At 39.6% G+C, this 26,261-nt stretch overlaps 1 protein-coding gene across 14 annotated transcripts in view; it reads left to right on the plus strand.

Annotated features, from left to right (window-relative positions):
- The window catches only part of FRYL (FRY like transcription coactivator), a 394,573-nt gene that overhangs the window by 187,437 nt on the left and 180,875 nt on the right, over positions 1-26,261 (plus strand). For 11 of the 14 annotated variants that reach the window (XM_034771653.1, XM_034771656.1, XM_034771654.1 and 8 more), the window contains 11 exons: positions 1,214-1,293; positions 1,879-1,959; positions 3,078-3,246; positions 8,277-8,369; positions 10,738-10,836; positions 12,086-12,187; positions 14,742-14,786; positions 23,665-23,768; positions 23,920-24,028; positions 24,591-24,677; positions 25,999-26,170. In XM_034771653.1, the coding sequence (XP_034627544.1) occupies positions 1,214-1,293; positions 1,879-1,959; positions 3,078-3,246; positions 8,277-8,369; positions 10,738-10,836; positions 12,086-12,187; positions 14,742-14,786; positions 23,665-23,768; positions 23,920-24,028; positions 24,591-24,677; positions 25,999-26,170 (1,141 nt within the window). The remainder of the gene's footprint in view (positions 1-1,213; positions 1,294-1,878; positions 1,960-3,077; positions 3,247-8,276; positions 8,370-10,737; positions 10,837-12,085; positions 12,188-14,741; positions 14,787-23,664; positions 23,769-23,919; positions 24,029-24,590; positions 24,678-25,998; positions 26,171-26,261) is intronic. The other 3 variants (XM_034771659.1, XM_034771651.1, XM_034771652.1) reach the window with 1 other exon arrangement.

The following is a 26,261-nucleotide window of genomic DNA, read 5'->3' on the forward strand; positions in this document are numbered from 1 at the left end:
CAAAAAGAACAGGAGTACTTGTGGCACCTTAGAGACTAACAAATTTATTAGAGCATAAGCTTTCGTGGACTACAGCCCACTTCTTCGGATGCATATCCGAAGAAGTGGGCTGTAGTCCACGAAAGCTTATGCTCTAATAAATTTGTTAGTCTCTAAGGTGCCACAAGTACTCCTGTTCTTTTTGCGGATACAGACTAACACGGCTGCTACTCTAAAGTAATGTAATGTGATTTGATTAGTTAAGTAAGTAGTAAAAAGTGGGTGTACATCCAGAACAAAAATGACCTTTTAAAGAATATATTTGGCTCTTTTTAGGTGCTGACTCTTAGGAGGCAAAATGAAAACATAGCTGATAGGCTAAAAAGCAAAGCTCTTCCATTGAACACAAAATATTCAACCTCTTCACCTTTTATGTGGTATTAAACAGAACCACTGTGAGATTGGCCTACATAGATGTGTTTGTACCTGATCTCTACACCAAATCTGTGTTATTCTTAGGAAGGAATTGATGTGTGCGTGGCCACTCTGATGTACGGTACTTATAAAATACTTTAATCTTCAAAAGCTTCATAAACATGATTTTTGACAGTTATTTTAAAACAAAACAAAACCCACATACACACTGGGCAAAGGTGGGCTGTGCATTTGGGGCCAGTGTTCAATCATTTCCTTACTCAGTTATGTCACCTCCTTTGATGTGGTACAAACTGGGCATAAACTCCTCTTTTCTGTTCTTGCTTTTTCTCTTTCCTCTTAACCATATGGATGAGCTTTTAAACTGATATCTTTGGCCTCCTTTCGCTGACATTAATATCTTTACCCTACATTTGAGATTAAATCTGGAATAGTCAGACCACATCAGTTAGTGAGGTCTGAAATGAAACAGTTAATCTAGACTCATAGCTATTCATGATATTCACATAATGATGTAATCACTTAATTTTTTATTATCATTTTTGGTTACTTAAACTCATTAGTCAAATTATTTAACAGAATGCCACACATCACTGATGTGGAGTCATAGTGCTTGAATATCTAGGCACAGAACCTCACCTGGTTTCAATTGTCATAGCTCCACTGAAGTCAGTGGAACTGTGACAGTTACACCATCTCAGGATCTGCCTCCTAATCTATTCTTGAATATTTCTAAGGGGCATAGCATAGTGGTATTTATGTACTGATATAATAAAGTGAAATGATATCTATATTTCAGATACCCGTTCATCCAGTGCCAGATCCTTTAGTACATGAAGTTCTGAATTTGGCTTTTAAGCACTTTAAACACAAGGAAGGGTAAGTCAAGTTAAATTCATACACATAATGTTTTTGTTTTAATTCACAGTGCTTTGTCATCAGGCTGTTTTCAGACTGCATAGGTTTTCTGTTCTGATTGCCTCACACCTAATGAATTTGGGGATAATGCACAAAAAACATAATTAATATTGATTTTTGAAGCTAAAAAGTATGACTGTTTAAAGAAGACAGCTGTGTACAATAGAAAGCTTATCTTGTTTGTCTTAAAATATACAGCTTAATTTGTACAATAAGGGCAAGAAAAATAGGAGGTCGTGGTCAGGTTACATAAATAAACTCTTCCCATGTAGAGTACTGTATACAGTTCCTCCTTAAAATGTATTGCATCCAGTAAGCCTACCAAAATTAACCTACACCAGGTCAGATGTTATCCATTTTTAAACTTAAAAACAGAACGTAGGTCTGAAAAAGTTCCCAGTGAGGTATTGTCTTTCTATTCAGATTGGTAATTCCTCATTGCATGGAGCAGCTTTTATGTTTTGTATACTGCTGAGCACACTGTTGATACATTCAAATAATATTTTCTAAAAGCACATCCTTGTTCTTTTCTTTTTTCTCCCTTAGGTATTCAGGAACCAACACTGGGAATGTGCATATTATTGCAGATTTATATGCAGAAGTGATAGGGGTTCTTGCTCAATCAAAGTAAGCTTGATATTTCACCTCTTCCTTTTCCCTCTTTTTTTTTTTTTTTTCCTCCAAAAGGTAAAACTTTCCTCCCTGACTACTACTTACAGCACGTTTATTAATAATGCTAGCAAACTGGGAGCTTTTCCGTAGTTGTACATAAGTAGTCAGCTACTAATCAAACATTTGGCATAGCAGACACGTTGTGCATCATTCCCATAGTCTAACAAAATAAGAAATGCTGTCCTTTCCTTGAAACATAAATTATACATCTTTCTATTGCACAGTGCTTCCTTCAGTATGGCACTTTCCTCTCTCGTTACTAGTCTCTCTCATTATCTTGAGTACAATTCCAAGTCTGTCCAATGAAGGTTGAAATAAAATTGGAGTTTTTAAGAGTTGTTACTAGTGTTAATGGCTCATAATTTAATGAGATGCATATTGTGTATTGCTATCATTTAATAAGATTTTACAGATTAGACATTTAAGAAATATTTTCAAAGCTAATAAGTTTAATTAAAAAAAAAAAAAAGACCTTCCAGTGTATCTTGCATTATAGGTACATTTGATGTAATTGTGTATTCAGGCTTTATTCTCAGGTTTGCCTATCTGCTCCATGCTTGCACCCTGTAAGGTATTGAAATGCATAGGTATCCTCTCTCTTTGGGCAGCTTTTTGTAAATTACATTATATTTCCTCCTCCAAAGAATGGAACAGATACAACTCAAATGAGAAAAATGCTATCTATACACAGTTACAAAGACATGCCTTAGATATTTTTGTGTAAAGGCGGTAAATGTTAAAATAGCTAAGTGCTCATTTGTTCAACAAAACTATGCATCAGGAAGATTTTTAAAAGGATGCTGCCATTTTTTAGGTATATAGAAGGAGTAGATAGAAAGCTGACATCCCTCAAATGTTATTGCTCTGCCTACATATGTTCTCTAATATGCTAATCACCATAGTATCTAGACATTGAATACAAGAACTAAAATCTGTCTACCTTAACTGTGTCTCTTTAACTGTAGCTACTATATCATTGTCAGATAAAGTTACTTGAAAAATATGTGTAAAATAGAAATAATGTAAACTGAACTAAGCAATATCAATGTTTGCTATGTGTGTAAATTATCCAGATTTCAGGCTGTTAGGAAGAAGTTTGTCACTGAATTAAAGGAACTGCGGCAGAAGGAACAGAGTCCTCACGTAGTGCAAAGTATCATCAGCTTAATTATGGGGATGAAGTTTTTCAGAGTAAAAATGTATCCTGTAGAAGACTTTGAAGCATCATTTCAGTTCATGCAGGTAAATGTGTACCACCTTGAACTCCTTTTGAGACTAGATTTAACTTCTGTGTATCTTCATTAACAAGGTTCTGTCTTCTTTGATGGCTTGCATATGTGCACTGCACTGTAGGTGTGGTGTGTAAGCTCCTAGTGCATTGGTGCTGGAGACTTTTTCCCTAGCAAAAACTTAAGGAGTGGCCTTGCCTACCGCTGAGCTCCTCGTGCTGTGAATAAGGGTATAAAGGGTGGAGACACTCTGTCCCTCTTCCAGTACCTTCTTACCATCCTTGATCAATACATTGGTGTTCCATGTGAACAATTATTTGATCTACCTAGTGGTACTCAAAAAGTTCTGACTTTTCATTTTGTTTTCTTCTAGTTTTATAAGTTTAAGTTTATTTCTTTTGATTTAGTCCTTCTTTTATCCTTTTTCCAGTCTGTCAAGTCTTTGGACCCAGCCTACTGGGGTGGGGAGCATATGTCAAAGTCTGCTGGGGTTCAAACTTTATGCAGGCTGCAAAAAGTCTATGCCTGTTAGTGACCCTTGCCTCTGCTGCCTCAAGTGTTTTGGGTGAGGGCCATATCAGAGATAGGTGCTCTATCTGTCACGGCTTCAAGACTAGGAAAAAGCTGCTGGAGGAGTGCCTCTGGTATATATTTAGATCAGCTTTGGAGCCCTCTCAGTCATCTAAGGGAAGCTCTTCAAAGATTCCTTCCCATAGTGCTCCCCTGGCTGCATCAGCTGAAAGAGGCTGCAGAAAATCCCTGTCTCTGGTATCCTCCTCTTTGAAGGCCAGGGAATTGGAGCCCTGGCCTCAGAAGCACAAGCAGAAGTTTGCATCCATCTCCTCAAAGCTTAGGGTGTGGGACTCTTCAACAGAGGATCCTTCAGACATATCAGTCCTCATCCTCCAAAGAAACCCGCACAACGCTTTCAAAAGACGAGCCTTGAGCTTAAATTCATAACTCTGCTAGACACTGAAAATCATGGACTGAATAGAGACACTAATATTGCTTATTACAGCAATTTATATCCCTCTAAGAACCGCCCTCTCCGCCCCCCACTGGCTTCTCCCCGCCCTGTATGACTGGAGGAGAGTTAACAGGCCACTTTACCTTGAATGGTCCTTTGAAATGTGTGTTAACTATTTATGCTAAATAATCATGTTCAAGTCCTGTATTTAGCAGTGACACTTTGATTTAGTTTCCCAGACCTGAAGAAGAGCTCTGTGTCAGCTTGAAAGCTTGTCTCTGTCACCATCAGTGGTTGGTCCAATAAAAGGTATTTGTGATGGGTTGCCCCCCTCTCTCAGTTAGAAATTTCATAAACTGGGTTCAATAATAAACAAAATAAGTTTATTAACTACAAAAGGTGCATTTTAACTGAATGTAAGAGATAACAGAACAAAGCAGATTACTAAGCAAATAAAACAAAACCCGCAAGGTTAGCTCAAAATACTTAAGAAACAGGTTACAAAATGTACTTTCTTACCCTAAATGTTATTTTAGACAGGTTGCAAAGTATCTGTGGTTCAGAGTTCCAGTTATATTTCTTTTCAGACTGGATCCCCGTCTCAGTCTGGACTCCCCCCCGCCTTTCTTTCAGGTGGTTTTAGCAGTCTTTCTTCTTGGGCAGACAGGCCATGGAGAGGAGTCATCCCATTTGCCTTCCTCCCCAACCTTAAATAGGATTTACATAAGACAGGAATCCTTTGTTTCCCAAACTTGACCTCCCCTTCCCTTCCAGTGGAAAGTTACAAGAAGTCCTAGGTAATGTTTACTATCAGGTGACAAAACCACCTGACCTAGTAGTGTCACAATTATGTCCCGGACACCTCCCAGGAGGGAGAGAGATTAGAATCTTCATGGTTTTGTTGTGCCCTCCTGATGGCGCATCAAATTTGATGGCCTGTCGTCTGGTGGGTGTTTTCCCAATACACACCCAGTTGTAGTGGTTACATAGTCCATATTCCTAACTTTAGATACAGAAATGATACATGCATACAAATTGGATAATCACATTCAGTAAATTGTAACCTTTCCAATGATCTCCTACAAGACCCAGCTTGAATAAAGTACATCTCAGTAATGTCATATCCAAATCATAAGCATATTTCCATAAAGAATATGGAGTACAATGTCACAATATTATCTCACCCACCTTGTCTCTCTAATATCGTGGGACTGACATTGCTACAAGAACACTGCATATAACTTTTCCTCAGTCAACCAAAGTGTTCCCTCCACTCCACCTCAGCTATCCCCCACACTTTTCTGCATGGCTCCCATTTGTAAGGGGACAGTAAAATTGGTGTGGGTATGAGATGCACTGAAACTATAATCTTCCATGGGACAAAAAACAGCTGTTAATGATTTTAGACAAACTACTGTAAGTTTTCTACTGTAAGTTTTCCCATCCCGAGCTGGGAACTTTCTAAACTTGTCCCTTCCCTTCCCTTGGTCCAAACTCCCCTGGGCCCATCACTGCCTGTGTGCTAGCTAAGAAATGCACAGACACGGACACAATGATTGTTCATTGATAATTTGTTCAAAAGCTTCTGCCAAATGCGTAATAGTGATTTATCGGAATGCAATAAAATCATTGATTTAAACCCTGGTCTTTCTCAGGGACTGTTGAAGGGTTGAAGCAGAGTGTGGGCTGTGGTTAAAATCAGGAACATAGCACAGTGCAAGAGGGGCTATTGGCAGGGAGGGTGGGGCTCCATTTTAACTTACAAGCCTTAGGTTCTGGTTCCTGTCATGGCTCAATGTCCTCCTCAGGTTTGTCAAGGGGTTGCTTCTCCAAGTAGAGGTGCAGAAACATGCTGCTTGTCCTCCGGGTCTTCCAGGGTATCCTCTATGCTCCCTGCTGTCTCTTTACCCTGGCCCTCATTGACATTCCATCAGACAATGAGGTAGGGTTGAGGAGGGAGTTGTGAGCAACTTTAGGCTGTGTACTGGGAGCCCTTGACAGCACCTGATCCCATTCATCATAGAGGGGACATGTACGATGAGAGATTGTTGGAGTCTTTTGCCCTCCTGTACAGAAGCCTCAGGTGCTTGATGCATTCCCGGCACTGGGCTCAGTACCCTCTTGCTCCAGCCTCAGTGGAATTTCCTGGTATAGGTGTATGTTCCTGCCACTCCAGGAGAAGTCTTGAAAGACTGTGTGCTTCAACCACACATTGACCAGCACCTGGCAGGCCAGGTCAGCTCTTTCCAAAGCAGGATCCAGGTTCACCTTTATTGATCAAAAGAGTGCAGCAGAAAGCTGTCCTGGTGTGAAAAGTGCAGCTCACTACTAGTAGTGAAAATGGGGGGACAGTGACCTTTATGGATTGGGTAAGGGTCGGGAAGAAAGGGGTTCAGTGCATTGTGTAACTTGGTGCAGAGGACTATTTAAACTCAAAACGTGGTACGTGCCTCTTACCCCTGTCCACACCGCAAACTGGCATGGGTATGGGGCCGTGCCACAGACTGAGGCATGTGCTTACCCACACTCCTCAAGCAGGTAGCTTATTTGCTGTGTATTCCTGCCTTCTGACAAGTGCTTCTAAGGTTTAGGTGTGGATAATAAGGGGGTTATGGCATAACCATGTGCATGGAACTGGTTATAGTTGCTAGTGTAGATGTAGCCTTAGACGCCCTCCAAATGGATCACCAGCTGCGTTGCAATGACTCATATTCTAAGAGAGTAACATCTCCTGATAGTCTCAGTATGCACTTCAGAGCACATTCTGCGTTAGCTGTGTTTCTGGTGCACATCCCCACTCTAGACATTTGTAGAGCAGCAATAGGTCCTCGGTCTATATTTCCACCATACATTACACACTGTCTGCCCACTTCAAGGGAAGATGCAAATATAGGTGAGGCAGTCCCTAAAGTCCCTCTTCAGAAGAGATTCCCAAGCTGTTACCTGAGAATGTGGGCCATGGAGTCATCTACAGTGTAATGGACACCTGAAGAAGAAAAAACGGTTACTTAACCTTCTTGTAACAGTTTGTTCTTCAGGATTTGAGGCATATGTCCATTCCATGACCCATCCTCCTTCCCTGATGCATCAGAGTCTACCATTGGGTCCTGGTGTGAAGGAACTGGAGGATAGGTGGGGCACCTTTGCCCTTTATACACTCACTTGAAGAACAAGAAGTTCTACTGTGGGCGGGGCTGCTCCTGTGGGTACCAGTAGGGAAAAATTCTCCAAAACCAATGCACAAAGTGTTCACATACCTACAGTATAATGTACATATGCAACACGTCTCAAACAATAAATGCAAGATCGTTAAGTAACTGTTTTAATCTAACAAAGCTGCCTAGTACAAAAACAACTTGGTATTTTTTACTCTTATCTTGAGACATCTTATTTAATATATATTTTAAACATTATATTAATCAGTGACTTAGAGCTTCTTTCAAACTAAGATAAATATTTTTAGCAGTTAGTTACCAGTTTAGGTCCTGATTCTGCAAAGATTTACACACATGCTTAAATACCTGGCTGGATTGGGACTATAGTGCTCATCATCTTGCAGGATCACGCCCTTACTGTAAATATTTTCTCTACAATTATATTTTGTGTATAAATTATGATAATAAATTAACTTGAAGATGATGACTGCTATATAAATGTTAAGTGTTCTTAATGCCTAAAAATTTTCTGGTAATGACCATAAGAGAACCCCCTATTTTCAGATATTTTAAAATAATCTGAGCAGGAAAATTTACTTTAGTCTCTTATAATAAAATTTAGGGAAAAAAACATAATAGAAAGACAACTGCTGTTGCAAATGTTTTTCCTTTTTAGTTTTCAAAAAAAATTGCTGGGGGGAGAGGCACAGGATTTAAAACTTTACCTTTGATAATGGTATGAATGAGTCTAAGATGCTGCTGAGGAATAGGCTAACTTTTATTTTTAAAATTATTAATTTTAAGTAGCTGCCAGTGTAGGACAGTTGGTGATGTTCTTAAACAACAAATTAAAACTTAAAATATTTTTTTGTCTTTTGTTTTTGTTTGTTGTTGCTGTCTTTTTAACACTTGATCATAAAGGAATGTGCTCAATACTTCCTGGAAGTAAAAGATAAAGATATAAAACATGCACTAGCTGGTTTGTTTGTGGAGATTCTCATCCCTGTGGCTGCTGTAAGTAGTCTTTTTCTTTTCTTTTTTCCCCTCCTGTGTGAGTTTGATTAGTTTTTCTTCCTGCAATTCTTTCAATAGATCCTCACTGTATTGAATTTGTGCAGACTCATAAAAGCTGTTAGGTGAATTACTGCCTCACTGCATTTGCCCATCAGTACCTAAGTGCTCTTATGAAAGCAAGCATATCAGTACTTCCTGCTTATTATCTGGTTTCCCACCTGTCTTTAGGCCTAGAGTCATTGCTCTCTCACCGTAACTGTTATCTTTCATACTTATTTTTGTAGGCTGAATTCTGCCATTCTTATTTAGTCTTTACTCAAGGAAAGCTCTCATTGGCTTGTTCTTCACCAGCTGAAGCCTCTGAGCAGCCTTCAAATGTAGTCCCAAGTGTAGCATGATACTGCCCGTTATAGCCTGTAGGTGACAAATGTATGCAGACCTCAAAAAGGATGCAGTCCTTTGACTAAGTGAGTCCAGCAAGACTCTGAATTTGTGAACAACCTTGATGTTTGGTGGGCATAATCCCTCATTTGAGGGAGAAGTCACAGCCTCTGCCACTTAGAATGATTTCTCTTGCCAGTAAGTATCATCTGCATCTTACACAGTTTGAATTTGAGCCAAACAGCTTTATCCGAGTGCATTCCTCCAATAGACAATGACAAAGGAAAACTTCATTGCCTCGGCTCAAGGAATAGGAAACATGGCTGAATATCATCAGCATGTTGAAAAGACAGCAGCCCATAACACTTCTCTTTCCCTGAGGAGGTTGTAAGTCAAGAGACTCTGTGCCATCCAAGCCTGAAGCCTGATCGATAGGTATCCTGTAGATTAAAGGAAATGGTGTGTCTGATGTTGGGCTGCCATCACCTTCTCAATAAACTTCCACACAATGAGTTTAGAAACTTTGTAGAAGTTGGTGAGATGGTTATGTCAAATGATAGTTTCATTAGCAAGTGCCAGACCACAATATGTTGCTGGTAAGCAAAGTGCCCTCCCAAAGAATGGTTCCTGAGTCCACTCATCAAGTGACTGAAAGGACTTCTGTCATTATGCTTGGGACCCTTCGTTTAGTTACAATCAGAGAAGACAGTGTTATTAGTTCCAATTCCTGTTATACAGCTTTCATTGTATCACAGACAGTAACCCAAGTCATATTTAAATGTAAAATGAAGCCAATTATGCCTCTTTGAACCACTTTAAACATTGCTGATATTTTAAAAGTAAATTTTTTATATCAAGAGAGCCACTTTGTTGGCTCAAATACTTTTCAAATGCATTTCACAGTTGTCTGCTTCTCATCACGTAGAAGTTCAGACTATTGTACTGAGCAAAATGGATTGCCATTTTTTTGATGACTGCTTTGTGAACAAAATAATTAAAAATTAAGAAATTCAGTTACCTTTTATGTAAAAGGACTAGAGAGAAATTATGAACTTGCAGTTGCTACAAATGCGCAGTTCAGTGCATCTGTCCAGTGTAAAATCAAAGTAATTATGACTACTTCTGTAACACCTTTGATGTGTATGTTTCTTTACAAAGAACATAGTTTAGAAAGGTCCCTCCCCTGTAGAGCTTAAACTATTAATTGGACATATACAACACAAACATTAAAGGATGAAGTGTGAAGGTGAGAACACATAGTGAAGTTGGTCAGCAATGGAAGCCTAAATATTGACTAGGAGAGATGTGTTGATGGGGAGAGGGTGGGTTCATGGGAAGGCAGGAGTTCTGGGTTTATAGAACAGAGTGGGAAAGCCATTAGAGTGTGTGTGTGTGTGTGTGTGTGCATGCGCGCGTGTGCACACGTTCATGCATTGAAACAAATCCCATAGTGATTTTGCACCTGAATTGTGAAACCAAATGAAGATACTGCATTTATGATGGGGTACACAGTAATAAGCCCCATTCTTATTGAGTCCCAGCTCTCATATTTAGTGTGCATTAAGGAAAAGGGTAACAGTGAGAAAAGTTGAATGACTTCTTTTAACAAAAAAATACACATAGTTTAAAAGAAACTTCTGTCTATGAATTTGGTGTTGTCTACTAGTAAAATAGTTTACACACTTAGCATGTGTTTAAAAATAAGACTCTTTTTCCTTAATGTGTGCAAATTCAGGACAGATGTTTCTGAACTTTGTTAGTCGCAACATTTTCATTGTTTTACTAGATGTTTGTGCTATATGACACTTTGATTTCATTTGCTGCTGATAACATCTCATACAGAAAGACTTGAATAACTTTACTAATCTTAAAGATCATCTAAATGTTGAATTCTCATATGCCTGCATAGTTCTGCTTTTAATATATTTTAACTTCTTTCTTTCTGCCTAGATCTCTATACTCAATTATTTATATTTATTTTCACTAGGCTGTTAAAAATGAAGTGAATGTGCCATGTTTGAAAAATTTTGTGGAGATGCTCTACCAGACTACCTTTGAATTGAGCTCCAGAAAGAAGCACTCACTGGTATTTAAGAAATATTTCAGTTCTTCATATATTTATTGATCTATATTTTAGATTTTTACATGAATGATTTACCCAAGGAAAGTTAAGAGAGTTCTTTAATATAAAGTCTTAATTCCTAAAGGCAGCAGAAGGATTAAATTCATGCTTTTTTATACTGCTTTTGCTCGATCTTTGATCTCGGTCTCATTGTGCAGGATTTGTTCTCTCTGTGAATGAAAAGTAATTCTACCTCTGTTCTCATTCCCGAGCCTTTCCTGAAACTGACAGTTTTTAATTATTTCAGTGGTTTGTGATGTGGAATTGTTGTTCCCTAATATCTCCTCTGATAGCATAAATTCTGTTCAATCACAATCTCAGTGTGGATTTAATTAAAGGGCAGAAGTGGCAGACCATATATTTTTTGCAGCAAACTAGCTGCCTGTTAACTACCCTGCTCTTATCTATTGGCTCTTCTGCCCACATATTTCAGCTTTCCCCAGCATCTCTTTATCTCCCCAAGCTTAGCTCATGGATTTTTTTTTTAAGTGTGTTTCCTTGCAAGGATTTAACTGTACTTCTTCTTTCTTTTTTTTAGTGTAACATTTGTCACTCCCTTTATTCACGGACCTATAATGCAAGTGAATTTGTCTCACTTTGCATCTGGCACAAGGCTAATTTTTGTGTCTGTGGTTTGTACTTTTATTAAATTTACTTTAAAATTATCTCTTACTCACATTCACATATGAAGGGCTTTGAGTACAATAAAGATTCCATTGCTATCCTATTTTAGGATTCCAAGAATTAAGGAACTGCTGTCACTATAGACAGTTAAACACTGTAGCTTGTAACAAGAATGTAATGATATCATTGTCAAACTTGGTGCTGAGAGGACATTTAGTATTGTTTTTTTTTTCAAGTGAGAAACACTGTTGCATTATTCTTATTCTTTAACTAGATTGTATTTCTCTCCCCTAACTTTCATCCTATACCAAAATGACTGTGAATGAGACCAATTTTGTATTAGGGACCAGTATACTTTCTGCTGGAAAAACTTTTAACATCTTAACAAATCTTACAGCACTCCAGCAGGAGAAGGCACAATAGCTGAAGAACTTACAAACTCTATTAAATTTGTGAAGCTAGAACAGGGGAAAAGGCAGTGCTCCTGACCACCCAAAGCCTCTCAGGTTTTACTGGGATGATTGTGTTGCCCCTGAATGTGTTTCTCACAGAGCAATTTGATCAATTCTTCTTTCTTCCCTCCTTGTAGGCTCTGTATCCATTGATCACCTGCCTGTTGTGTGTCAGTCAGAAACAGTTTTTTTTAAATAACTGGCACATTTTCCTGCAGAACTGTTTGTCACATTTAAAGGTAAGAAACATTCTTAGATCAGAAACCTGTCACAAATCAGTAGCATTCAGTCTTATGTACTTACAGCATTTTATTACCAACTAAAGCAACATAAATAATTAGCTGTTTAAAAGGACACTGTCAAATAATTATTCTAAAAACCTTTTGAATGTTTTAATTCTCCATTGTTTAGTAATGTGTTTCCTGTGTTTTATGTGGTGCTGGAATTGGCATGGCACTTTTTTTTTTTTTTTAAATGCAAAAGGTAACAGTTTTAACTCATTTAGGTCCATTTGATGCTATCTTTGTGCATCAGCTTCACTGGTTCATGTTTGCATAGCTCTGGGAGCAGTGTTTGTTACTCAGCTGTTATTCTACAGCAAGCAGAGAGAGCACAAACAATAACTCTTTTGATCACATAAAAATTATTGGTGGAAGGTGTGTGTGTGCGCGCGTGTGTGTGTGCTCACACTTAAGTAAAATATATAGTAATTTCAAAATATGTCTTCCTGTTTGATAAACTAGTTGATTAAAAAATAAATTTAAGATTTAGTATGGAGGGGAAATGATCCCTACGTCCTATACCAATTTTAAAGTTGTGTAAATTTTGAATATAAAACTTAGTGTCCCTTTTAACTCTTGACTGAATTTGATAACATTGTCAATATTACTGGATTAATAAATGACACAGATATGGATATTTGGAAATTATGGGGTTTTGTCCTAATTTAAATCTTAAAGTGTTTACTGTAATACACTCTTTCATTAATTTTGATTAATGTGGTTTATTAATAATGTTTGTTTTAACTTTTTAGTTTTGATATTTTTAAAGTAATGGATTCACCTTATTGTTAACGTTGTTTCTGGTTAGCCATGTGTAACAATTTCCAAATCATGTATACATGCTTATGATTTAAATTATGTAAACCATGGTGAAAGATGCTAAAGCAAAACACAGATTTTGATGTTTTTGAAGGTTCTTTTGTCTTCATGACATCTTTTGTACATTTCTGTTGCTTGTTGGGTTTTTTGTATATTTTTCATCTAACATACTTGCAAATTTTTTCAATGTCTGCTTTGTTTTTTGTTTTGCTATTGAAGCTTTCCTTTAAAAAAAAAAAAAAAGCTGAATTTCTTTCGCAACCTGAAGTCAGATATTCCTGGCATAACGTCCATTGCTGGCAATGGACGCATTAAAACTATCCGTGCCAAGGAGTTTAAGTAGTAACTGCACAGCATGCATTGTTTACTTTGAATATTTTTGTTGCCCATTAACAACTTCACTCATTTACCTTAGGGCTCTATTCAGCAGAAATTTTATATTTGAGCTTCTGCAATGCAGAACATAGCAGTTTTTGGTACTGTACATTGATGAGGGACTTAGCCGGGTATTTGGTAGACTACTAAGTCATTTGGACTTAGTTCCACTATTGTTTTCTGTGGTTATCTAGCCATGGATTGAGACTTGGTTGAAGTGAATCTTTCAAACTCCATCCCAGTTATCTTTTTATTTTGCTTCAGCTAAGCTTGTTTCTCTGTGCATGTTGGCACTAACTAAATGAGTAATCAATTACCCAGCAGGTTCTTCTCTTGATTTATTTTTTCCCCTCCTCCCTCATTTTTTACCTGGTCTCATCATAATATTTTATTTTATGCATTTGCTTGAGTTTACTTAGATATATGCAGTATAATAAAGATTAAGTACCCAGTCACTCTAAATGTCTTTGACATCCTTTAAAATATAATTATCAAAATTATTTAATTAGAATATCAGCAGGTTTCATCTGACCTCCACCAGGAAAATCAGGCAAAAATTAAAAATTTAAACTATAACATTCTCATACCACTAACTACTCTCATAACTCCCCTCCCTCCTCAAAACCTAGGGAGAAAAGATGGGCTTTGTAACATTGCTGATCACAACTGTGGCAGTATGTTATGGAGAAAGAAGAGGTCTCTCGGGATACCGTATAAGTAGATCCCAAGCCATTTAGGGCTTTATTGGTCATAGCAGTAGCTCTAAATTTCACCAGGAAACCAATAGAAATTCATTGGAGATTACGGAGCACAGGAGTAATATATTTCACTTAACAAGTATTTCCATGAATTGATTCAGTATCATGTAACAGTATCGGTATTTTCAAGTTTTTGGCGAATTTTTAAACCATTATTTAAGATACTGTATGGTTAATTTTCAGTGTCTTGGTCAGGAGATTATCAGCTTCCTTGAGTTTGAGGATGAGGACTCCGATACTACTGCTGCTTTTTAAGGACAAGGAGGAAAAAGGATTAAAGATTCTGCACGAGTGGGAAGGGAAGTGTAGAGTAGAAGACTAGGTACTTCTTGGGAAAAGATCATTTTTTGCCTTAGGAAATTAGTTAGTGTCCATTGCCACTAAACCTTTGAAGTTAGTGGAGCATTCAAAGCTGTTACCAGCAAAAACCTTATTTCTGTGAATAGAGTCCTTTAGTATATGGCTACCTATTGTTTTGTGCTTTTTTTTTTCATCTAACATGCATGTGCCTTCCATTCTCATGTTTGTTATGTTTTGCTGTCTCACGTTGCTTTATTTAGATGCCATCTAACAACAGTATCAGAAAACAAATAGAAACACTGCAGGTGAGTTAATATGTTGTAATAACATGGTGAAAGGTCGCTTTGTCTCCTGTAACTGCAGTATTTTGTTTTTGTGTGTGTTGTTGCATTTTGTGTCTTGTTTGGTTCTATAAAATTGCTATTGGCCCTGTCAAGAAGCAACAGCACAAAGAAGAATCTTTGAAAAAACATTTGAAAGGTTTGCTAAAGGAGAGAGTTCTGTAAATCATCTGATATCAATTTGCTTGTGAAAAGGTAGATTTGTGAGACTGAGCAATAATTTGACAGCCCAGTTCATTAAACAGCAGTGCATGTTTACAGTAGGAGCTAAAATATCTACATCAAATATTTGGTTATTTCTATTACATTTATTTCATACAAAATTGTCTTGCATGTTAGCTAACTTGGAAACATTGTCATAATAAAAAAGATGAAGCTGGTTTATTATGATAACTTGCAGTGAACTACAGTAAAACCTGCCAAGAACGACCACTCATGGGAGTTAGCAAAAGTGGTCGCTTATAAGAGGTGGTTTCTCTTCTATCAAAGGTTTGCCATCAGAGAGTGGTGGTGTTCTGTGGCCTCTGCAAGTAGTCACATGTGACAGGTGGTCTCTCTTCAGAAGTGGTAACTAAGGCAGGTTTTACTGTAACTTAAAAGTCATTTACACTGTTGCTTGTACAGGTTTTAAAAATTGAAATGGTTTTAGTTCAGAACAGAAGAAAAGGTTAACAATATTAAAAGGTACTGTCTTCACTAAGTGATTACATTTGACTAACATGGAAAAAATGCTGTTTTGTTTCTTGCCTTCATCAAGATATTTGTTTCATTAAATCATTTTAATGTGTCCCATTAGATCAGTGTAGATTCATTTTTGTTGTTGTTGTAGTTGTTGTTGCTTTTGTAACCCTTTATATATCCAGTTAAATTTTTAACAGTTTATATTATACTCTGCTGATATATTTAATCCATACAGATTCTTCCATGTTGGAAAATTTTAGGAACTAAAACAGAGCTATATTTGAAACAAAATACATGATCAAAATGCTTCAAATAAGACCCTGACATGTATTAGCTAAAAGACTGGAATATGTCAGGATGTTTAGTTAAACAGATTTTTATTTGTAACATATGTAAATACCCGTTTCAGAGAGAAGAGAAAATCCTTTTACTGTATAAACCTTTTTGACACTAAATACAATGTCATAATTTTTATAAAATAGAATAAAAAAGCCATTTCCTTTAAGCACATTTGTTTGATTTAATGTCTAGTTATAAGACAGGGATGAAAGTACAAATGCCTAGAAGTACAAGACAACCATGACTGATAATGGTTTAAAATTCTTTGATGCTATTTATAAACATAAATCCCTTACTCAGTATGAATACCTACAACATTCTACACAGGAGCGGTGCCACCTCTTCCTGGTGGTGGTGGGGGAGGGGGGCCTAAGGTAGGTTAGACAGAAAATTGGGGGGGGGGTTTCCCCCCCCCCCCAATCACCATGAGGTCCTGCCCCTCTCCATGGCCCCACCCACTGCTCCTCCTCAGGTAAGTGCAGGCCTCACTTCCTCCTCTGCCACCTCCCTGAGGCCCCACCCGCTGGCCAGGTCAGAAGCTGGAGCCAGACTGTGCAAGATGATTGCTGGACTGGCTGGTACCATGGTGCGGGCGGCACTTCCCTGTCTCCTCCTGCTGCTGTTGGTGCCTGGGGTTGGGGGCTGCTTGCAGCTAGTAAGAGCCGCCAGGGTGATGGGACCCGGCTCTGGGTCCAGCAGAGCCTACGGGGGCAAGGCCCAAGAGCCTGGGCTAGAGTTGGTCAGTCGGGCCACTGTGGGGAGCCCCAGCCCCTCTACCTGCCCTTGGTGGCTTGCCCTGGTGGGCGGAGACACAGGTGGAGGGCTTCTCTTGGGCATCCTGGCACCCTGACCAGGCTTACTTCTCTGCTGCTGCTGGAGCTGGGTGCCAGGGAGTAATGTCAAAAACAGCTACCAATAGATTTTGCTACCAGTAGCAGTCACAGATGCTGCCCCGTTACAATTTTCTACCTCTCACATAAGAACAGCTATACTGAGTCAGCCATACAGTCATACTGGGTCAGACCAAAGGTCCGTCTAGCCCAGTATGCTGACTTCTGACAGTGGCCAATGCCAGGTGCCCCAAAGGAAATGAACAAAACAGGTAATTACCAAGTGATTCATCCCCTGTTGCCCATTCCCAGTTTCTGGCAAACAGAGGCTAGGGACACCATTCCTCCCCATCTTGTCTAATAGCCATTGGTAGACCTATCCTCCATGAATTTATCTAGTTCTTTTTTGAACCCTGTTACAGTCTTGACCTTCACAACATCCTCTGGCAAAGAGTTCCACAGGTTGACTTCCTTTTGTTTGTTTGTTTTAGACCTGTTGCTTATTAATTTCATTTCACCTTTCCCATCCTCTGGTCCTTGGATAGGAAATTGCGACAGGGCATCAACCAACAGAATAAATGTATACTATAAAAAGAAAAAGAAAAATTTAGAATTAAAAATTCCAAATTAAAATTCACAGTAAAAACATAGGAAGTGCTATACTAGAAACACAGATGTCATTGTTAAAACTACCAGCAACTATTTATTTATAAATATTTTCAATGATTATTTGCTATTAAATTATAAGTTAAATGTCATCCATCTGCACAATGTTAACAAAGGTAAATGATGAAGTGCTAAGAGTAATAAAATAATATTTTAAAAAGTAAACAATTATAAGGTGCTAACTATATTTAAAATGGATTACAAGAAAGGGAGTGCAATTCAGGGAATCACAGCAGCAGATAAGACAAATTTGTGAACTGCTAGGAGACTTTATGCATACACATAAACTGATAAGGGATTCTTTTAAATATTCAATATGTGACACACAGTTTTTGGGGGTGTATGTAAAATACTTCACTGAATCAAGTCTCCGTTAGCACTTTAGTATATTATATCAGGGAAGAGCTGGCATGTCTAGGCATTGGGTTGCCCTGTGCTAAGGACACAGCTCTGGGAAGCATGTGCTGTGATGCACTGTCCTGTGAGCAGGGAAATAAAAAAGTCCTTTTCCTCCACCCTCCCCATCCCCCCGCCCACTCTATTTTTGCAAATACGGCAGGTGACTCAGCCCATCTGGGGTAAATTTTACCGCCTCTTCCCCTCTCTGTACTGGGGTTTTGCCATCTGCCATCATCTGGCAGCACCTCAACCCTAGTCTTAACCCTGGCTCCTACCCTCTGTGCCTGATTTTGCCCCTTGGCCCCTCTCCTTTCCCTGCCTCCAGCTGTTTGACCCCCCTGCACAGTCAGTTTCCGCCCCTGGCACAGACTGTGCCAATCCTCTCTCCCTCCGATTTACCCCCTTTTAACTCCTGTGAACAGCAGGCAGCAGATTTTAAACCAAAGTAGGGGCAGCGACTTCAACAGATGTTACTGAGTATGCTCAGTCATGTTTGCCTGTCAGTACAAGCCAAGCTACAAGGGGGTAAGGCAAATTTTAGGGTGGCTGTAGCCCCTGCAAGCTCCCCCTAGAGCAGCTCAATTCTACATTTGCAATAATGGTAGATTTATGATTTGTTTGCTGTTCATACAAGCAAACAGAAAATCTTCCTCCTAATTAGTTGAAAATAGCAATTCTTCTTTAAGTAGTGTCCCTATGGCTGCTCTACTGTCAGTGTGTCTGCATCCCTGTGCTTCAGTTCAGGCATGCTCTTTCCCTCCCTCGTGTTGTGCCTCAAGGCTAATCAGCATTGCACAGGTGAACCATCCTCAGTTCTTTCCTCAACTATCCCAGGCTAGAGACAGAGCGATTAGCAGTCCATTCACAGACTGTAGATCTTTAGAATTGTTCTCTTAGATATTATTAGTGTTTTCATTTGTCCCTTAGTTTTTTCTTCCCTGTTTTTTTTTAAAAAAAGGCCTAATTTTTACTTTATTCCCTTTTTCCCCGCCCCCTGGGGATTGCCCTCTGTAAGGGGCATGCCAGGCTCCCCGTTTTAAGAGGTGTCTCACCTGCAGGTAGGGTGACCAGATGTCCCAATTTTATAGGGACAGTCCCGATATTTGAGGCTTTTTCTTATATAGAAGCTTATTACCTCCCACCCCCGTCCCAATTTTTCACACTTGCTGTCTGGTCACCCTACCTTCAGGGAAGCCATACCGGTTACAGACGACATTCTCGCTGTGTGCGGTGCCTCAGAGAGGCCCACCTTGTACAAAAGTGTACTTTTTGCCAGCAACTAAAAGCCATATCCCAGAAGAACTGGGAACTACAGTTGAAACTACTACTGATGGCGGGAGGATCGCCCTCCTGATTAACAAGGTGCTTTTGGTTCTGGCTGAAGTTGCATGGCAAACATCAGCCTCATCATACCAACATGCGAAAGGGTGACTGTCACCTCAGGAGCTATGGACATATTCACAAAGCTAGGTCTACAAATCAACATCCAGAAATCTACCTTAACTCCAGTACAGCACTTGAAGTTTACAGGGTCCGATCTCAACTCATTGCAAGTGAGAGCACTCCTCCCACAATGGAGATTTCACAGCCTGACCACACTCAGAGACAGTTCAAGCCAGACCACAAACATTGGCCAGACATTGTCTCCAACTTCTGGGACACATGGTGACAGGCATGTTTTTAATATCTCATACCAGACTACACATTAGGTGTCTACAGGCATGGTCCAGATGTGTTTACAGATCAAACAAAGACAGGGTAGACATACCTCTCTCGATGCCCTCCAGGGTCAAACACTCCCTGGATTGGTGGAAAGAACCAACAAATTCATACCCCTGCCTCCAACATTGCTTCTAATTATGGTTGCATCCCTAATTGGCTGGGGAGTGCATCTCAGCAACCTCAAGACTCAGGGCAAGTGATCGCCCATGGAGATGACTCTTCACATTAACCTCCTTGAACTCAGAGTGGTCAGAAATGCTTGTGCTCACTTTCTTCCACTGATCAGAAATATGCACATGAAAATTATGACAGACGACATAGTGTGCATGTATTACATAAATCATCAAGGGTGCCAAATTATCTTTCCAGTGCATGGAAGCGCTAAAGCTATGGAATTTGTGCCTTCACCACAATGTTTTAATATCAGCGGCCTACCTACCACGAGGGCAGAACATAACAGCAGACGGCCTCAGTAACCAGTTCTCACATGACCATGAGTGGGGAAATGAACCCAACAGTGCTTCAAAGCATATTCTATCAATAGTGCACTCCAAAGATAGACTTGTTCGCTACTTACCTGCACAGGAAATGCCCATTCTATTGCTGCACAGCTGACCTCAGGATACATTCATTAAGGGATGCTCTCCTTCTCCCTGGGGACAAGGCCCTCCTATACACCTTTCCCCAGTTCTCTCTGCTGCTGAAAGTCCTGATTAAAAAGAAAAAGAGAAAAAGGAAACGTCATACTGATTGCTCCCACCTGGCCAAGACAGACATGGTAGTCGTACCCGATGGAGGTGGTGATGTGTACACCAATCCCTCTTCAACCCATCCCTTATCTCCTCTCTCAGAATGAGGGACAAACTCTCCATCCCAACCTGCAGATCTTCTGGCTCAAGGCTCCTTCATGGTTCCAAAACATAGTGAGATGCTGCTCCATTGAGGTGCAGGAACTGCGCACTACACAGTAGAAAATCAGCTACCTGTCACACTTACCTACAAAAGTGTACTAGGTTTTAGGTTTGGTGCAATTCCAGAAGAATTACCCTGGCATCTTCCACCCTCCCCGTGATGTTGGACTACATACTGGATCTCAAGAGGTCAGAGATATTGCTCAGTTTGCTCAAAATACACCTTGCGGCCATAACGGCTTTCCATCAGCAAATAGAGGGATATTTGCCACCCAACTACAAAGAGATTCTTCAAGGGCGTAGTGTACCGCTATCCCCAATCCAGACACCCAACTACAACTTGGGAACTAAATCTAGTTTTAAAGAGCCCAACTAGACCACCAGTTGAAACTATGGTCACTTGTTCACTTACATACTAGTCAATGAAAACGGCATTTCTGATGGCCATCACCTCAGCAGGGAGAATAGGGGAGATAGCGGCACTAATGGCATCCCCCACCCCCTTCACAGTATTCTTTAAAGATAAGGTTACTCTTATGCCACATCCAAAATTCATTCCCAAGGTGACCTCGTCTTTTCCCAAAAAACAACTGATTCACCTCCTGACCTTTTCCCCTAAGTCTCACTGTGATAACAGGGAAGCTATACTGTATATCCTTTTATCTGGACAAGATGAAGGCCATTAGGAAATCTCCTAAGCTTTTCCTCTCTATTGCAGAAAGGTCAAAAGGTGCAGCAATAGCTGCCCAAAGTCTCTCCAACTGGGTCTCAAACTGTATTAACCACTGCTATCATGCTCGCAGTGTGTTACCTCCATCCAGAATCTGCACACACTCAATGAGGTCGTTTCCACTTCTGTCACTTTCCTCAAGAATGTTCCTATCTTGGAAATCTGTAGGGCAGCAACTTGGGCATCTGTTCAGACCTTTGCAGAACACTATGCAATTACTGGAGACTCTGCTTCCAATGCTATCTTCAGCTCCACAGTGTTATCATCCATAACAGTCTCGACTCTGAAGCCCCAACCTCCCATTGGGGATACTGCTCGAGAGTTACCTACGTAGGGTATTACTCGAAGAAGAAGAAGAGGAGGAAGTTACTTACCTTGTGCAGTAATGATGGTTCTTTGATGTGTCCCCCTCCATGGGTGTTCCACAACCTACCCTTCTCCTCTCTACTTCGGGGTTCTCAATGGAGGCTTCACGGTGGAGAAGGAATTGAGGTTCACCTACGCAATGCTAATTAGCTTTGAGGCACAATACAAGGGAGGGAAAGAGCATGTGTGGGCCAAATAGACACTGCTACCAAAGATTTCTGATCAGAAGTGCAGGGACGCAGACACATCTACAGTGGAGCACCCATAAGCACATACAGCTCGAAGAATCATTGTTACTGCACTAGTTGAGTAACTTCCTCATCTGAAGAAGTTTATGGTTCATCATATCAACAATAGTAAGATTTGGAATGTTAACCAACGTTTACTAATCTCTGCTTTCTGACATGCTGTTTCCTGACTGGCTTATTGGAGGCCAGTAATAGATTTTTCTGGACCTCCTTCTTCACCTTCCCCGTACAATATTAGGGTTTTTTAAATATTGTGATACAGCAGGTCCAGGAAACAGTGGAAGAGTGGTAGAGGGAAGATATACAAATCCTAGGCTAATTAAGGCCTGGTTTCCTGTAGACTAGGGAAGGTTACTACAGGTTAATTGGAGCACCTATAGCCAATTAAGGCCCTGTCAGGATAATAAAAATACCTAATAAAAAAACCCTGCTTCAGGCAGACAGGGTGGCGCGAGGAAGGAGAAAGGACTGGAGTTTGAAGGTGTGTTGCTGAGAATTGAAAGACCAGAGAACCAAAGGAAGGGAGACCCTGTCCCAGCAGAGCAGGAAGACTCCCTCCCCCAGCGTCAAGGATCTAGGGTAACCCTACCCAAGAGGGAAGATGGTAAGAAACCCACAGAGATTGAGAGGGGCTGGGGCTCAGAGTGAGGAGAAAACCCAGACCCCTTCCCTGCTTCCCTCCTCTATCACCTTCCTGGGCCACTAGCGGGGCCCTGGGTGCCCCAAGAACGGGGTAAGGGGTGGCATCCTAACCCCCCCCACCCCCCAAGGAAAGCACAGGACCCACCATACCAACATCAGCCATTTTGTCACAATATATATTATATTAATGAAATTTAGAAATGCTCATGGAGAAAGTTCAGTATATTGTATTTTTGCTAAAGACTTTCAGAATGTATGTACTGACTTGTTTTTGTGAACATCAAGATCTATTGTCTCTTGAGAGAAATGTTGATAAAAGTGAAAAGTGTGATTTGTAGTAACCCAGTCCATATACCTCAAGCTTTCTTCAAGTTTCTCCTTAAAACACACTTCTTTATGAAGCCTATAAATTCTAGTCCTCACTTCAAAGGAACACACAAAAATAATTCCTGAACTTCAAATAAGTGAGCGTTATTAACCAGCAAAGCCACGCAATCTTACTGCTGGTAACCATTGTTGTCTTCTCTACTTCTTCTTTCCCTCGATTGTTATCCGGCGGGGAGCCAAGATGTTGTTTATCTGTTCAATGTCACGGCATTTATGGCTGTGACAGGATGTCAGCATCTCTTTGGGGAGAGGCAGGACAATTCTTCTGACTCATATTGGCTTATGATGGAAGCCAGAGTAGGTGGAATTCTTCAGCTCCAAGACAGACTACAAGGTTTATGTCCCTCTGAGTAGGAGGAGAGAACTAAGGGAGGAGTAGAAGTGCTATGCAGGGAGAAATCCTAGGAAGAAGCCAAGCTCAGGAGAAAACTTTGGCTAAGGTTAATTCTGTTGTTTTAAATTAATACAAAAGGCAAACTGCAGGAGTGGGTTTGGACATTAATCATATATATTTGTTTGGGCTGTATTCCAAGAGCACTTTGAGGATTCTGCCCATTTCCAGTGGCACTGCAGGAATAAATTAAATATATACAGTAAGACAATAAAATCTTGATGTTCACCTCAAGAGAAATATCTGCTTGCTAGATACTCCTTTGCTTTCAGACTGACAAAAGGATACAAAATAATCTATATTATGTAGTTAAATACATAGTGTATACATGTAATCGAGGGGTTTTTGTATTGAGGTTTTTTGTTTTTTAATTAAACTTATATTCTGAGTATTAAACACATAAGCCTTCTGGGTTAAAGCAATCAAACATAAACTTAAAATATTATAGTTCTTTATAAGGAAAGGAAACAAGTAAATTAGGGATAGTGTTTCACAGGTGATAGTAACTGCATTTTAATTTTTATTAACAGAATAAAGATCCCAAAATGTCCCGAGTTGCACTGGAATCTCTCTATAGATTACTCTGGGTTTATGTTATTAGAATAAAATGTGAAAGCAACACTGTAACACAGAGGTAAGTTCCTTATGTAATTAAAACTATTGTGAGGCTATTTTAATGAATTTAAGTCAAACATATTTTAATTAAAAAAATACTCTCTAGGGAAAACCTTTTTGTAAAGTTGTATGGATTTGTTCCTAACACCTGTTTCTCTAAATTTTTGTAGCCGTCTCATGAGCATTGTATCAGCACTTTTCCCCAAAGGCTCACGTAGTGTGGTCCCTCGAGATACACCTCTAAATATATTTGTGAAGATTATTCAGTTCATTGCTCAGGTAAGCTCCCTCCTATAATATGTTTTAGATGGAGGTCTGAGAGTACACTAAATAATTTGTGGGAAAAAATTTAAGATAAAGGCCAAGTCCAACCCTGACATACTTTCATTGAAACCAGTAGAGGTACACATTAGGAATGAAATTAGACCATAAACTTATAAGGAAGTAACCAAATTTAAATTCACTACACAACCCCGATTCATTCACAGAACATCATGCATCCTGTGCAGTCACTGAAGCAAGGGTCTTATGGTTTGTGTGATTAAAGACTGCATTATAGTGCCTATGCAAGGGTAACCTTAATTCTGGCATTTCCTAATGTTTGAGTGCTTGATTTTGCAGCTTTAATGTTCTATTAATGTAGTTTTTTGTATGTACTGTAGTACAATGCAAAGAATGCTGGAGTAAAGTAACTGAGACAATTACTCCATAGGAATCATTAGCAAAGAGGAATATTTTTTATCACTGGTAATTATAAGCTAGTAAGACGATATTCAGTTTCTTGGCTTTGTGTATGTGCTAATACAAAGTGAGTCTTATGTAGGCATGTTTTTCTTCATAGGAACGCTTGGATTTTGCAATGAAAGAAATAATATTTGATCTTCTCAGTGTTGGAAAATCACCAAAAACCTTCACTATTAATCCAGAGGTAAAGTCATCTGAAGAGCTATTTATTTGTGACACAGTGTACAGATGTATACACAGCAAAGAATGTTAGAGTTAAACATGCTGCGGCAAAGTGGCCCACCTGTGGGCCTCCCAGTGCTGCTACTGAACCTACTGTAGTTCCCCCAGCTGAAGTAGAAATGTTCCCACGTACACTGAGCCTCTGCCCAACATCTATACCAGTAATTCTCAAAGGTTTGTATTGGTGACTCCTTCCACATAGTAAACCTCTGAGTGCGACCCCCCCCCCCTTTTAAATAAAGACACATTTTTATATATTTAACACCATATGAATGCTGGATGCAAAGCGGTGTTTGGGCGGAGGATGACAGCTCGTGACCCCTCCCCTGTAATAACCTCGTGACCCCCTAAGGGGTCCTGACCCCCAGTTTGAGAACCCCTGATCTATACCATCCGAGGCATTCAAAACAAATCATTATTTTCATATGACTATTGCCATGTTTTAGAGGAAGAGAGGGTAGAGGTAGCCCAGCACAAAGATTTAACAATTGTGACTTCCTCCAAAAGAAATCATGGGAAATGGTGGGAAAATTACAATGAATAAGTATGCAAAGAATGAACTGTTAGGGGAGCATGTGAGGATGGGTTGGTCCATATATCAAAAGAGTGCAGTGTGGATCAAACCAAAGAAACAGCTGTAGCTGTGCAGTAGTGTTTTTTCAATTCTGTCCAGTAATAGCTGGGGCAGGAACTAAATAACATTTCACTTGTTTCCATAAAAAATTAAAAAACAAACATGGAAATGTGTGTGTAGGTGTTTACTATAATTAGCATCCTTTTCTCAGAGAAGTCCTTCTCAGCTCTTTTCAGTGTAGTATGTAGGAAAGCCCCAGTCTTGCAGTACTTTGAGTTCAGCAGCCTGTGCACGAGCAATGAATTGTGAAATTAGAGCCTTAGCAGGTAACATTCTGTATACTTTGATATCTGCCGGCAGCATGTTACTCTGTGAAGATTCACGTTAGTAATACTAATAATTTAGAGTTGTGTCATTCAAGTTATTGACTCCCTTTTGGGAGGTGCTGAGCTGCTCCCAAATCCCATTGACTGAATCAGAGCGAAGGAGGTGCATCCTTGGATCAAACCGTTTTATCTTACTACTATAAATGTTCTAAAATGTAAGATTTAAATATGTCTACCATAGTAGTGCTCTTTTGAGCTGTCTCTAAAGAAAGGACAATGAAATATGTATTAATGTTTATTTTGCACTTCCTATACAACGTTGCAAGTTTGCAATTCTTCCAGGTTTCTAATTCCTTTGTTTTCCCTTCTGTCTACCATTGAAGCGCATGAATATAGGCCTTAGAGTCTTCCTTGTGATAGCAGACAGTTTGCAGCAGAAAGATGGTGAACCACCAATGCCAACAACAGGAGTTGTTCTTCCCTCAGGAAACACTCTGCGTGTAAAGAAAATTTTTCTCAATAAAACTCTGACAGATGAAGAAGCAAAAGTTATAGGTGAGTGGTATTATTTTGCAAGAACCTTAACAGGTTAAATATACACATTCATAATTCGTGATACAGAAGCAGTATTTTTATGTGAGGATTG

This window comes from Trachemys scripta, chromosome 5 (genome assembly GCF_013100865.1).
Source record: "Trachemys scripta elegans isolate TJP31775 chromosome 5, CAS_Tse_1.0, whole genome shotgun sequence".
In the NCBI taxonomy this organism is placed as follows: domain Eukaryota; kingdom Metazoa; phylum Chordata; order Testudines; family Emydidae; genus Trachemys; species Trachemys scripta.